Here is a 16,174-nt window from a genome sequence, read left to right on the forward strand (position 1 = left end):
CTTATGAAAAAAAATGTATGAAAGTTTGATTGAGTATTGCAATTAAATATGTAGGCAATGGCAAGTCAATGAAGTGCATCCAAATCGCTGGAGGTTGAGAATGATAAAGATAAACAGTTGCAGGAAATGAAAGAGATGAATGCTCGACTAATAGAGATACTGGAAAAACAGAATCAGAATAAAAATGATGATGAAGGGAAGTTTTATAAGCGGTTGGCTGCTCATAAGCCACAGACTTATGACGGTGAATCCGATCCCATCTAATTTGAAGATTGGATTACATACATGGATAAATTGCTTGATGTGGTCAATTGTCCTGAAACTATGAAGGTTAAGATGGCTACCTTTTATGGAAGGACCAACTGATATATGGTGGAATACCACCAAAGGAGTAGCCCAACAATTAGAGTTTACTTGGGCAGAGTTTGTTGAGAAAATGAAGGATAAGTTCTTTCCTCCGGCATTACGGAGGATGAAGTAAAATGAATTCTTATTTTTGTCCATACTGGAGTACGCAGCGAAATTCCTTGAATTGTCTCGATTTGCGCCTAACTTTGTAAGCAATGAAAGGGTGAAAATAATGCAATTCGTTGAGGGCCTGAACCTGAAGCATCAAAAGAGAATTGGGACATATACCACTTTTGAAGAACTATATCATCATGCCTTGGAACAAGAGCGAATTAAAATGAAGGATGAGGAGTTCAGAAAGAAAAGAAATGGGGGAAAATTTAAGGAGGGAGGATTCAAGAAAGCAAAAACAGAAATGTCAGCCCCTATTCAGTTCAAAGGGCTAGCTGGGAAAGGTAGGGGTGGTAGAATAGAATGAAAGTGCAATCGTTGTGGAAAGAATCATTATGACAGAAATTGTTCGGGGTAAATAGTGTGTTTTGAATGCAAGAAGGTTGGGCATCGAATTAATAAGTGTCCCTTATGGAGAGAATCAGGAAGGCTAGGAGGAAATAACAAACCAGGGAATATGTTGATGCTGACAGCTGGAGAAGGAAGCTCAAGCCAAGGTAGGGCCGTAAAAGGGATTCAACATGTCAATCAAAGGAAAGCACCAGGGAAGTTATTTGCTATTAAGACAGAGGCGAAGGGGATTCCGGAGCTGCAGGAGTTGCCAGGTAATGTAATTTCAGGGAGGTTTTTTTTATGTAACTCGATGGCCAAGGTGTTAGTTGATTCTGGAGCTTGACATTCATTTATTTCGAATATGTTTGTTAGCAACTTGCCATATAAACCCTGTGCTCAACCTTTAAATATGAATATTTGGATGCCTAATGGGGAGTCGATATGTTGTAAATGGATATTTAGGAATTGTGAAATTAGGATAGCAGGGTCAGAATTGCTGGTAGATCTGATACCCTTTAATTTGGATTATTATGATGTGATTTTGGGAATGAATTGGTTGAGTCAAATTGGACGATGATAGAATATTACGCTAGAGCCGTTCGATTGAGGTCTCCATGCGGAGATAACATTGTATATAGAGAAGAAATGGTGAGACCGACAGAAAAAGATATGTGATAATTGAGAATGATACAGAGATAGTACCTGAGGGTGTCGGTTATGTGAATCAAATAGAAGGAGGTAAAAAGGAAGAAAGCGAAATTGAAGAAATTCTGGTGGTAAGAGAATTTTAGGATGTATTTCCAGGAGATTTAACGGGATTGCCACCACATCAGGTGGTTGATTTTCATATTGATATGGTGCCAGAGGCAACACCGATATCTAGAGCTCCTTATAGGATAGCTCCTGCAGAAATGGCTGAATTGAAGAAGCAATTAGAAGAACTGTTGCAAAAAGGTTATATCCGACCCAGTGTGTCTCCATGGGGTGCACCAATGTTATATGTGAAGAATAAAGATGGTACGATGAGATTGTGTATAGATTATCGGGAAATTAATAAAATCACAATTCGGAATAGATATCCATTACCCCGAAGATCTGTTCGATCAGTTAAAGGGGGCAGGAATATTCTCAAAAATAGATTTAAGGTCGGGGTATCAACAAATGCACATAGTGGAGGAAGATATACCGAAAACAACATTCAGATTTAGATATGGACATTATGAGTTTGTGGTGATGCCGTTTGGGCTCACAAATGCACCATCAGCATTTATGGATTTAATGCAGAGATACTTTAAGGCTTTGCTCGATCGATTTGTGGTAATCTTTATAGACGACATATTGGTGTACTCTAAAGATCGCTAAGAGCATGAAGAACATTTGAGGGAAGTGTTAGGAATATTACGAAGAGAGAAACTCTATGCAAAGCTGAGTAACTGTGAATGTTGGTTGGATCAAGTAATGTTCTTAGGGCATGTTGTAACCAAGGAAGGTATAGTAGTGGATCCTGAAAAGATAAAAGCGGTAAAAGAATGGCCTGCAACGCACCTACCAATGTTGGGGAAGTTAGAAGTTTTCTTGGGCTTGCTGGATACTATAGAAGGTTCATGGAGAATTTCTCGCGAATAGCTCTGCCGATTAGGAATCTAATCAAGAAGAATACAAGATTTCAGTGGACAGAGAAATGTGAGAAGGCTTTTCAGGAATTAAAGGAAAGATTGACTAGCGCTCCAGTCTTAGCTCTACCTTCAGGAACAGAAGGGTCTGAGGTCTATAGTGATGCCTCTCAGGAAGGGTTAGGGTGTGTACTAATGCAGAACCAACGAGTTATAGCTTACGCTTCTAGGCAATTAAAGATACATGAGAAAAATTACCCTGTGCATGATTTAGAGTTGGCAGCAGTCGTCTTTGCATTGAAATTGTGGAGACATTATTTTTATGGAGTCTCTTGCAAGGTTTATACTGATCACAAGAGCTTAAAATATATCTTCCCCTAGAAGGAAATGAACATGAGGCAAAGGAGATGGTTGGAATTACTTAAAGATTATGATATAGATATTCAATATCATCCGGGAAAAACAAATAAAGTTGCAGATGCTCTCAGTAGAAGACCTCGTCAGGAGGTGAATGCATTGATATCCATGCCAGAAGAGTTATATAAAGAACTAGTGCAATTAGATTTGCGAGTGGTTGCAAGAGGCCGACTACAAGGAGAATTGAATGCAATTGTGCTGAAACCGTCTCTCTTTGAAGAAATTCCGAAAAAGCAGTACAAGGATGATTTTATCAAGGAGTTGAAGTCAAAGATAGAAAAGAATGAGATCACAGACTTCCAAGAATATGCTGATGGGAGTATTCATTCAAATGGAAGATGGTGCATTCCTAATGACGAGGAATTGAGGAATAATATTTTGAAGGAAGCGCATAGCAGTGCTTATTCTGTTCATCCAGGTAGAGATAAGATGATTCAGGATGTGAAGAACGAAATATTTCTGGTGGAAAGGGTTAAAGAGAGACATCTCAGAGTTCGTGGCTAGGTGTTTGATTTGTCAAAAGGTAAAATTTGAGCGAAAGAAGATGTCTGGATTGTTACAGCTGTTGCCAGTACCAGAATGGAAATGGGATTTGATATCCATGGACTTTGTGTCAAGATTACCTAAATCAAGGAGGGGAAATGACTCTATATGGGTTGTAGTGGACAGATTGACGAAGACAACACGATTTATTTATATGGGAGTAACTTAGAGCAAGAAACAACTAGCAGATGCATATATCAAAGAAATTGTTCGATTGCACGGCGTTTCGACCACTATTATTTCTGATCGAGATACCCGATTTCTGTCATTTCTGGTAGAAGTTGCAAGAAGCTTTGGAGTCGACTCAGAAATTTAGCACAACATTCCATCCAGCAACGGATGGGCAAACCGAGCGAATAATCCAAATATTAGAAGACATGTTACGAGCCTGCGTATTAGAATTTAAGGGCTCCTGGGAGGATAAATTGGCATTAATAGAATTTTCTTATAATAACAGTTATCAATCTAGCATTGGTATGGCTCCATATGAAGCTTTGTATGGGAGTAAATGTCGAACACCTATTTGTTGGGATGATGTGAGTCCGGGTATACCAGCTGGACCTGAGTTAATTCAAGATACAATGGAGCAGGTTCAGGTAATTCGAGAGAAAATGAAAGTCGCACAAGATCGACAAAAGAAATATGCTGACTTACGAAGAACGAAGCTGGAATTTGAAGAAGGGGATAAGGTATTTCTTCGTGTTTCACCTACTCAGGGGGTGAAAAGATTTGGACTGCGAGGGAAATTGAGTCTTGAATTTATAGGACCATTCGAGATTTTGCGAAGAATTGGTGAAGTCGCCTATGAATTTGCCTTGCCAATAGAACTGTCCAAGGTTCACAATGTCTTCCACGTCTCGCAACTACGGAAATATATACATGATCCTTCACATGTGTTATCCTACAAACCATTGCAGATAGATGAGTCATTATGTTACGAAGAGAAACCTACATGGATTCTTGATAAACGGGAAAAAGTATTGCGGAACCAGACAATACCTTTAGTTAAAGTATTGTGGACCAATCATGGAACGGAAGAAGCAACTTAGGAAAAAGAAATAGATATGCAAGAGCGATACCCCAATTATTCCAAGGTATGTTGTACGTTTCGGGACGAAACTTCTTTAATGGTGGTAGAGTGTAATAGCCTGACTTATTAAGCTAAGATTAGAATTAATAATCCTCAATCAATTATGCTAATGAAGATTAATTTAAATTTTGATCGTTACGCTCTGATATCTAAAAGTGTAAATGAATGTTATGTGAAATTTGTTAGTAACGTGGATATTATGTGTTATTAGCTAACTAATAACATGAGCTATGTGATAATTGAGTAATTCATAAGTTATGTTAAGAACATTGAGTATCATCTCAGAGTTATGGGATTTGTATTAGTTATTGATATCGTTTTATTATTCGAGGAAGTGAGATTAAGGAATTAATTAGGTAAAGATACCTTAACTAAGGTATATGGTATACTCTGGATAAATTTAGTTAAGAATAATTAAGGATTAGGAAGGAATTGAGAAGAGAAACCAAGTTGAAGCCTTGGAAATTCTAGTTAACACATAAGCATGGGAAATGACGATTCTACCCCTAATACTAAACCAAAAATTACGATTTTATCCTTACCCATTCTTTATATATGTGAGAGGAAGGTCCTCATTCATTTTCATCAGAAACACTCCACAAACAAACATAACAAAAGCAACACAAATTTCTCTCTCATTCACGCCATTTCTGGCGAGTTGAAGCAGCTTTATTGTCAGCTTGCTTTCTTTGGCTCCTAGCAATGAAACTTGCATGCAAACACTTCCATGGGTTCATCAAAGTGTCCTCCATATTTGGCAAGCGTTAGTTTTAAAGTTCCATTCCCGTAACCCTAAGAAAAACCAAGGAAGGTGAGTTGTGGCTGAATTTCAGCATGCATGAGGTATATTTGTTTGAAACTTGAATTTCTGTGGGTTAATTACTAACTTTTAGGTGATGAATGTATTCCTAAGGTTCTAAGAGGTTACTGGAGAAGTGGTAAAAGTTACTAAGTAAGATTTGATTTCCTGGACACCAAGTTAAGGTATACAAGAACCACCTTTGAAGCTTTACTTTCTTAATTGTTATGATAACACTTATTTATGGAGTTTATGAAAGCTACGAATGTATTTTGTGCGGGAAACCTGTTTTGTTAAGATCTTATACGTAGTTGATTTCAATGTGTTAGTTATGATTCGTAGTTGATGATATTTGAATTAGAAATCGTTGCATGTCACGTTCCTCTAAAAATCGAACAAACAATGCTTTTACTTCGATTGTGCTTTGGTTTAGATGCCTCCATGGTTGATGTTTTTTTTTTTTTGATAAACTACTGTAAAGTAGTTATATTGTTTATTGATCAGCCTTGTATTACATCTTCCTCTTATATTAAGTATAACCTTTATTTAAGAAGTAAACAACACCTAAAAACCCGATTTTTCGTTTACTTACTTGTTGAACTTGTAAACCCTTAATCCTGTGATCATTGAGACTAAGGTTAAAGTGAATAAAATGGATATGATGTCTCAAAATTTATTCTCTGGGTGGTGCTTTAGTAGTAATTTTGTAAACCATCCTAGTGGAAGAAGTGTTATGGCTTGGAATGACCAAGCATTTCATGTTGAGATGAAAGTTGTCACAGACCAGCTTATGCATAGTCATATTAGAAGTTTAAGTGGGACTCATGAGTTTGAATGTACGTTTGTTTATGCACAGAATTCTGCTAAACAAAGGAAGGCTCTCTGGAGGGATTTGGAATATATAGCTCAGAAGATCAAGCATCCTTGGGTAGCAATGGGTGATTACAATTGTATTCTAAATAGAGAGGAGCGTGTGGGTTCTGCAGTTAGAGATGGTGAAATGCTGGAATTTAGGAGATGCATAAATAATTGTGAGTTAGATGATCTAAAATCTACTAGCTATTATTACACATGGAACAATAAACAATATGGTGATATGAGAGTTTATTGTAAATTGGATAGAGTGTTGTTTAATGAGAAGTGGTGTGAGAAGTTTCGTGCATCTAAAGCATGGTTTATGCCTGGGGGCATGTTTGATCATTCACCAATAGTGTTGTTTGTCTTTGATGATAGAAGAGGTGGGAATACTCATTTCAAGTATTATAAAATGTGGAGTCAGGCTCTTAGTTTTCTGAACAAGGTAAGAGAATGCTGGGAGAGTAGAATTCTTGGCACAACAATGTTTAGAGTGGTGCAAAAACTAAAGACGATGAAGAACGTAATGAAGAATATAAATAAGCATGGCTTCTCAGAAATGCAAGTTGTTGATGCCAAGGCTTATGAGATTATGATAGAGTGTCAGCACCACTTAAAGCAAGATCCTGGTGATATTAAGAAAGAAGAAAGAGTTGTTGCAGAGTATAAGAAAGTTCATGAATGCTACTTGTCTTTCCTTAGACAAAAGGCAAAATTAGCATGGATTCAGCAGGGTGATGAAAATTCTAGTTTGTTTCATAGAGCCATAAGGAAGAGAAGAATGCAGAATAATGTTTATGGCATTCATGATATGAATGGAACCTTGGTGGAAGGTAATAAAGTTGAAGAAGCATTCATCACTTATTATAAGTAATTGCTTGGCAATGATAAGAGGAGAGATAGTAGAATTTGTGATGAGATTCTGAAGAATGGGCCTGTTCTAAGTGCTGAACATCAGGAGAGGTTACTGAGCCCTATAAGTGATGCTAAAATTTATCAGGCTTTCTTCTGTATTCCAGGAGACAAGTCCCCAGGTCCTGATGGATTTGGAACCCACTTCTTCAAGGACACTTGGTCTATTGTTGGTTCCAAAATCACTGCCGCCATCAAGGATTTCTTTACTTCAGGTAAGCTCTTAACAGAAGTAAACACCACTATTTTAACTTTAATTCCTAAAGTTAAATGTCCTAGTAGTGTCTCTGACTTCAGACCTATTGCTTGCTGCAATACTATATACAAATGCATCACAAAAGTCATGTGTGATAGAATAAAAGCAATTCTTCCTGTCATAATTGGTGAGAACCTAGGGGCTTCCATTAAGGGGAGGTTCATTGGTCATAATATTATGATCTGCCAGGACTTGGTTAGAAATTATGGGAGAAAGAATGCTAGTCCAGGGTGCATATTAAAAATGGATATGAAGAAGGCTTATGATTCAATAAGCTGGAAGTTCCTAGAAGAAATTCTGATTGGCCTGAACTTTCCTAGACAGTTTATTAGGCTAATCCTAAAGTGAGATTGTTCACCTAGATTTACACTGATGATTAATGGCAAATGCTGTGGTTTTTTGAAGGCAAGAGAGGGCTTAGATAGAGAGATCCCATCTCTCCTTTACTGTTTGTAATGTGCATGGAATACTTATCTATAACTCTAAAGGTGGTAGGGGAAAATACTCAATTCAAGTTTCACCTTACATGCTATGGAGTTAGATTGAATCATCTATGTTTTGCTGATGATATCATCCTCTGTAGTAGAGGGGATTTTTTTTTTCCAGTTTACTCTTTGCTCCAAGGATTTAAGCACTTCTCTGATGTATCTCTTTGGAGGTCAATGAAAATAAGACTGAAATACATACATCTGGCATGAAGCAGGAGGTGATTCAAAGATTAATGAATGTGACAGGTTTTAATGTGGGTTCTTTCCCCTTTTAATATCTTCGAGTGCCAATTAGTTTTAAAAGAATCTTAGTGAAGGATTATATGAATCTTGTAGAGAAGATCACTTATAGGATAAGAAGTTAGAGCATCTGAAACTTGGCTTATCAGGGGAGGCTTGTATTGGTGAATTCAGTGCTGCTAAGTGTTCAAGTCTACTGGTGTCAGGTGTTCATCATTCCGAAGAAAGTGCTTAATGATGTAGAGAGTATTTGTAGATCTTTCCTATGGACTGAGGAATACTATAGTGGGAGGCCTGGTTATGTTGCTTGGGTAAGTGTTTGTCTACCTAAGTATGCAGGGGGCTTGGGTATCAGACAGATTAACAAATGGAATATAGCTGATATCAGACAGATTAACAAAGAAAGGCAATCTATGGATAAAGTGGATTAATGAAATTTATATGAAGAATAACAATTAGTGGGATTACCAACCTCCTGAGGGAAGTAGTTGGTACTGGAAGAAGGTGTGTGGTGTTAAAGAAACCTTAAAAGAGAAGATACTAGAGACAACACTGACTCAGATGAACAAATATTCAGTCAGCAACATCTACTCTTGACGGATTGGAGATCTTGATAGAGTGCAGTGGGATAAGCTAGTCTGGAATAGGTTAACTACTCCAAAGCACAGATTTTTTATATGGCTTGTAATGCAGGATAGGCTCCAGACATCAGCAAGGCTGTTCAACTATGGTATTAGTGAGTCTCATACTTGTCTCATATGTGGATGTAGTGATGAATGCCAAGACCCCCTGCTAGTTCAATGCAGGCATAGTAAAACCATCTAGAGGCAGATAATTACTTGGATGCCGATTTGTGTCATGACCAGCATAATTGATGAAATGGTGCGCTGGATTCAAAGAAACAGGCTCAGTAAATTCAAGAAGAATGTGTACACAGCAACTCTGGCAGCTGTCATTTATCATATATGGTCAGTGAGGAATGAGGTGTATTGGAAACAGAAGGTTGTTTCTGTGCATATAACCGTCAATAGGATACAAAGGTCAGTTATAGATAGAGTTTACAGTATTATACCAAAAAGAATTAATAGGGGAGATAGAGAATGGATGAGGCAGATCACTCAACATGTGTGTAAATAGTTGTTCCTAGCTTTGTTGGGGAGAGTCCAACCTAGTTAGTTTGTCCCCTCAAAGTCTAGTGTGTAGGATGTACTGGTTTTGGTGTGAAATATATCTCTCTTAATTAGCAAAAAAAAAAAAAAAAAGTTTCAACTGGACCTTTTGCCAAAATTTCGAGAGAAATCTCGAATCACTATTTGAAATAATGTCATTCAAGACTCCATGCAGTCTCAATACATGCTTAATATATGTCTTGCCAAGTTGCTTCTTCTTCCACGTTTCTTTGACCAAAACGAACACTGTAGACTTCATCAAACGGTTCACATTCACCCAAATAGTATCGTTGCCAGTTCTCGTCTTTGGCAAAGCAGTCACAAAGGCCATTGATATAGAATCCCACTTCCATCCAGGAACATCTAAAGATTGAGCCTTCCCTATTGGTCTCTTATGGTCGATCTTTACTTTCTAACAAGTCACACACTTTGACAAAAATTAAGCGACTTCACGCTTCATATTTGACCAATAATAAATCTCGATCCATACACAATTTATCACCTCCAAGGTGCACGGAAGATGGAGTATTATGGCCCTCTTCCATAAGCTTCCTTCTAAATCTTCACACTTTTGTGGTATACACCACCTTCTTTGAACCTGAAGCTTTTATCATTATGAACCTTCAAGTCAACTTCTTTGACTTGCTTCATCTTCTTCTTAATCTTATCTAGGTGCTTGTCACCAACTTGGCTCTCTTTTATCTCATCGAAAATTGACGATCCCAACGACAAAGCCCTCAATATTGCTTCGATTTCCCCGGGATTTAGAATTTCTAGACTAAGCCTTTGCATATCTGATACAAATCCTTAGGAACTACCAACACATTCAGGCTATGAATCGACTTCCTAGTCAAAGCATCGGTGACTACGTTCGCCTTCCCCTCGTGATACTGGATATCTAGGTCATAGTCCTTAATTAATTCCAACCATCCTCTTTGCCTCATATTGATATCCTTATGGGTGAAATGTACTTCAAATTCTTATGATTAGTAAAGATCTTGCAAGTCGCTCCATATAGGTAATGTCTCCAAATTTTCGAGGCAAACATAATAACAGCAAGGTCTAGGTCATGGGTAGGATAAGTGGACTCACATGGTTTCAACTGAAGAAGTGCATACACGATCAGCTTCCCATTTTGTTGCAGAACACACCCCGATCCATTCTTCGAAGCATCACTATATACCTCGAATCCTTCATTTCTGCCAGGCAGGGTTAAAACAGTTGCACAGGTTAGACGCTCCTTCAAAGTCTGAAAGTAGAGATAATCATGGCCTGGGCTGCGGCCAAAAAATTTTTGCCCATTGGTCGGGCCGGGCCTAAATCCGGGCTGAATTTTTGTGTCCAAAGCCCGCTATTTCGTGCCTAAATTAGCGGGCTTTTGCGGGCCAAAACGGGCCGAGCCAAAAAATAGACTAAAAGTCGTTTTTGGCTTGCCAAAGCCCGCCTAAAGCCAAAAAAATTATAGGCGGCCCCGCCCCTGGGCTGAAAAATTCTGCCCAAAACCCGGCCCAAAAGCGGGCCGGGCCAAAATGATCACCTCTATCGGAAAGGCCTCCTCGCACTTCTCACTGCACTAAAACTTTGACTCTTTTTTCATCAAATAAGTCATTGGCCTTGCTATCTTCGACAAATCTCCCAAAAATCTCCTATAATAACTAGCTAATCCCAAAAAACTCCTTATATTCGACAAATACTTCGGTGTAGGCCACTCACTAACAACTTGTACTTTCTCAAATCAGAACTACACTTAGAGAATTTGGCATACAATTGGTTCTTCTTGAGTGTCTCCAAAACTATCCTAAAATGCTCATAATGAATACTTCAACGAACTTATCCAAAACTCATAAAATGTTCTATTCATCAAGTCCATAAATATAGCCGGACCTTTGGTTAATCAAAATGGCATCACACTGAATTCATAATGACCATAACGCGTCCTAAATGCAGTCTAGTTTATTTCCTTCTCAAAAACACTCTTTCTTTCCCTCTTCTCCAAGCCCAACGCAAGATTTCTAGGGCTTCTTAACCAAAGCACCCCAATATCAGCCACAAATACTTGCAATTGCCTACAGTTCTGTCACACACTTCATGCTCCAACAATTCAACTTACTTTTGTGAAGTTGAGAACAATGTTCTTGCCTCTTAAACACTCGAAACTTGATCAATAAGCATGTTCTTATTCAACGTTTTTACATTCAATTGGAGCAAAAGAAAACTATATGAATCAATCGCACTTTAAAAAATAGCAAAATTAACCAATTTCAATAACTATATGACGATTCTCCCTCATTCACCTACAAATTGAAACCAAAATCACTTAAAATTACTGCAAGAGAAGAGCAAAAAAACACTCGAAATTGAAGAAATTAAAAACAGTATTATCATCAATTGAAAACTAACACAGACGAAATCTTCAAAATCGTCAATGCCGTCGGAAAAGTTCGCAATCGCCGATGACATTTGATTGTTCGTCATCGCGTCGGAATTATTCTCTCTTTAGACTCTTCATTCACTCGCTCTCTCTCTCTCTCTTAAGTATTTTTCTCCGCTTCATCAATTGAAAACTACTTTTGGTTTTGGTTTTTTTAAAAAATTATGTAAAAAGTAGTATATTTAGGGTTTTAATGGGTCATAAACGTGTGTGTTATTTTTTTAAGTTAATAATTAGTAATACAGTTATTATTGATTACCTGAAAACACATACATAATATATAATTTTTTTTAAAAAAAAGATACTACCTCCGTTTCTTAATAAGTGCAACATTTCCCTTATTTGGAATAGTCACAATAAGTGCAACCAAGCTCAAAATGGTAAAAAAAGTTCAATATTATTACAAATATGCCACCAAAAAGCAAGAGGAGACCACAACTTTTTTTTTTCATCACTTGAATTACTCTACTTTATTATGGTCCCAACTTTCTCTCTCTACATTCCTTGGTATTCCCCCACTTTCTCTATGTTGCACTTATTAAGAAACGGAGGAAGTATAAAATTAAAATCACTTCTTAATAGGAATAAGTGGTTTCTTAAATATTAGAAAATTTTAATAAGGTTTTAAAAAACCACCTTTTTAAAGAAGAGGTCTCCTTTATCATGTCATAATAGACCACCTTTCTACCAAATTAGGTTTTTTTTTACTGAATAATCACTTATTTCATTAAGGAGGTCTCTCATAGGTGATACTTTTGCACATATTTGTAGTAGTGGCTTATTTACAAGTTTGAGAAGGAACCGAGCGTAAGTGGATTGCAACCCACTATTCCTATTGGGTAATAATATTAGGACTGTGCTCGCTTATGTCTAGTATGACCACACCCTGATGCGAGATAGTACCCGACTAAGTACTTCTCGACCTCTCATATGACAACTAATAACCAAGACGAACCTACACACCTTGCTCAGCATGTAAGTATAAATTGTGTACCCTTCTCAATACACATTGACTGTTCATTCCTAGGACACCATGCCGTCTCACTAGTCATCATCCCCAAACAAAAACACATATAATAATATAATTTCATCATCTGCACAACGGCATTTAAGATCTTACATCCAACTGCAACAATATAGGGTCATATAACCCATCAATTCCAATTCAAAATAACTTCACAATTTCTTAATAATAATAATGATAATGTTGACAATATTATCTTCAAAAAGAATATAATTTAACGCAGCATGAAGTTAGAAAATAATAAAAATAGTTGTGATAGCTTAGAAACAATTTTAAGAGCCCAAAATAAATAAATTTCATCGAAACAACCAACTCAAATTCATACTCAATAGCATCATAAAATAATCATATATTGCAATTAAACCACTGCTGATGTAAATGAACTCACAAGGATATATATACTTATAACAATGATTTATCAAATATGATAAAATATAACATTATTGTATATATAACCGCCTAATCAGAATCTGAATGAATATAATAATAGCAATGAAAATTACAGAACCATGAATCGAATATCTAAACTTCACATGACAACATTATGCACAACTCATGGAAACAAATAATCATGAACAACTACATTAAATAAATCAATGTAGCTCTTTTAAAAAAATCTACTTAAAATATAGGTACAACTCATGCACATATCCATCCATCTCAATATCCACAACACGTATTACCTGGCACAAAAATAATGTTGTTTGGGCCCAAATATTTGGCGAGCCCAATAACATGTGACAACTTCACCAGGAACTAAGCTTCACATATATAATAGTCTGTAACCTTGATAGGCCTATAATCACTGAAGGGACGAGAATACCCCTGTCGGCACTACACATTACACTTTTCATTGGGAACAACTCCCTATAAATAGCACATGCATCCCCATAACTCAGGTATCTAATCTCTATCACTTGAGAACTTCTCTCACCACTTTCTTCCTCCACAAAGTTATTTACTGACTTGAGCGTCGGAGGGGCGTTCCCGGGGTAACCCTCGGGGTAGGTTTCCTTATTTTGCAGGATTATAACCGACCAAACGAGGCTTGCTCGAAATGGACGGGGCATAGCTTGAGACGACTCCCCAAAATATCATATTCTAGTCGTTCAACCGAAACAATAGGCCCCTGAGGCTCGACTGTACTCTTCCTACTGCTACTCTATTTGCATTCGAAACGTTAAGAGTTACGCATGGGGCTAATTGGATGAAAGGGGGGTCACATAGGCAAATTGCTCAGTCTCCATAGCACGAAGATATCTTCGATCAACTGGTGATATTCTCGAGTGGCACGACAAATAATTCTCATGCTTTTCATTTGAACAAGAATATTCCTCAGTTCTCCCTCGTGCTAGTTGGTATTCTCGAGCCACTCACCTCCTCCCTGGGTCGAGCTATTCACTCGTTCCCTTGGTCGATCCATTCACTTCCTCCTTTGGCCGAGCCATACACTCGCTCCCTTGGTCGGGCCACTCCCTCGAAACTGCTCATCAAGCCACCCTCAACCTCGATGGACCTTCATCGATCCCAACTTGTAGCTTTAAGGGATGTCCATCGAGCTTGGCGCCTAAAAGCAATGTGCTCAATAGATTTCACAGCTCGAGCAACATCCTCTGCAAACTCACGTAAATTAATGAATACATGCAGTAAAAGTCAAACTCATTTTGGTACTTGGTTGTTAATAAATCGAATTGGGCACATTAAAAGTTAAGCTCGAGCTTGAACGAGTTGGCACCAACTCGGCTCGTCCCGTCGAAGTGTGGCTACTACAACTATCTCCTTCAAGCCTTTGTCAGCAATGCATGGGGCAACCCACCATGTTAACTATTCTCGAAAAAGAAGTACGCATGCCTCGAAATGATAAGAGTGCATGGAAAAATCTTACTCGAGTTCTCCGTTAAACAAGAAGATGGGCAAGCCCTCGAGCATCTACTCGAGCTACTCACTCCTCTCCCCTGCTCGAGCTACCCATCCATCTCCCCTACTCGAGCACTCGACTCCCTCATGAACACATGAATCCACTTGTATTGCTCGAGGAAGGTGAATATGCATACCAAGCTATTAGTCTGCTTGAAATCATGTGGCCAAATTCGAAGTTAAAGCATTGGGCGTCGACTCGACTACATCTATTGCTCGAGGTCTATTATATCGTAGCAGCTGCTCGAGCAAAGGAGTTTGGCACGACGACGGCACATGTCCATCACCTGACAAAGTCCCATATTAATCCCACCTCACATCACCATCACTAGGCCCCTGCGGCTCGACTATACTCTTCCTACTGCTACCCTATTTGCAGTCGAAACATTATACTCGAGCTATGTGAAGTAAACTCCTCGAGGCTCTGCAATGCTACTCTAATTTCATACAATATCCTCGAGCATCCGTAATGAAATCCCTCGACTATTCAGTCGATGTTAAATGAGGTGGCACCGGCCCAGCTCGCCCGTTGAAGTGTAGCTCCTGCCCTTTCTATCTTCCTCAGCCTTTGTCGTGAATGCATGGGGGCAATGTCAAGCTTAATGTTTCTCAAAGTAGGTATGCATATTCCTCAAAGTGTTCAAATGAGTGTATGAAAAAAGCTTCTTGAATAATCTTAGCTCGAAGAGGTTAATATAACATGGGAAATCTTTTAAGTTCGAAGGCTTCGAACTGTGGAAAACTAGCGCCTAAGTATGATTCGCCTAATAAATTATACTGCTCGAGCTAGTCATCCCCTCCCTTGCTCGAGGCTCAAGCTATTCCTCCATCTCCTATGCTCGAGCACTCGACTCTCTCTCCTGCTCGAAATCATGCGTTAAGTCTCGCCCCTACTCAACGTCATATTATTCCTATGCCTCAAGCTTTGAGGGATGCTTACCTATGATTGCATGGTCTTTTAATTTGAGGAGGACACTTACCTTGCTCGAGGAAGAAGAGTACAGTTCTCGAAGGTGCATGAAGCCTTTGGTCAGCTTGAAGAAGATCGTAAATATTCGAAAGGATGGAAGTTAGCGCCTAAATGCCATTTTCGAAAGTTTTAACGCCACTAATATTTGTTACAATGGCCCATATGGAAAAATATAAGTCAAACTTATTTTAATGCTTGGTTGTCACGTGCATTTCAAAATCCACCAAAGTGAATCACAAAGGTATATAATCTGTATCACTTGAGAACATCTCTCACTACTTTCTCCCTCCACAAAGTTATTTACTGACTTGAGCGTCGGAGGGGAGTCCCTGAGCCATCCCTTGGGGTAGGTTTCCTCATTTTACAGGATTATAGCCGACCAAACAAGGCTTGATCGAAATAAACGGGTCACATCTCGAGACGACTCCCCAAAATATCATATTCTAGTTTTTCACCCGAAACAAATGTAACTAACAAAACTAAACAAAAAGAAAGAGAATAGAACTAAAATAGAACTAACAAGCTATGCCCCACGTAATCAGAAGGTAATAAGGAGCAGTACAAGAACTAAATAAGCATTTGCAACATACAACCATTA

General features: G+C 38.3%; 1 protein-coding gene across 1 annotated transcript; it reads left to right on the top strand.

Annotated features, from left to right (window-relative positions):
• Positions 1 to 5,966: 5,966 nt before the first annotated feature.
• LOC104907323 (uncharacterized) lies at positions 5,967 to 8,496 on the top strand. The gene is made up of 3 exons (XM_010696237.1): positions 5,967 to 7,002; positions 7,189 to 7,532; positions 8,272 to 8,496. Exons 1-3 carry the CDS (start codon positions 5,967 to 5,969, stop codon positions 8,494 to 8,496), a joined length of 1,605 nt encoding a protein of 534 aa, XP_010694539.1.
• Positions 8,497 to 16,174: the final 7,678 nt, after the last annotated feature.

This window comes from Beta vulgaris, chromosome 4, assembly GCF_026745355.1.
Source record: "Beta vulgaris subsp. vulgaris cultivar EL10 chromosome 4, EL10.2, whole genome shotgun sequence".
In the NCBI taxonomy this organism is placed as follows: Eukaryota; Viridiplantae; Streptophyta; class Magnoliopsida; order Caryophyllales; family Amaranthaceae; genus Beta; species Beta vulgaris.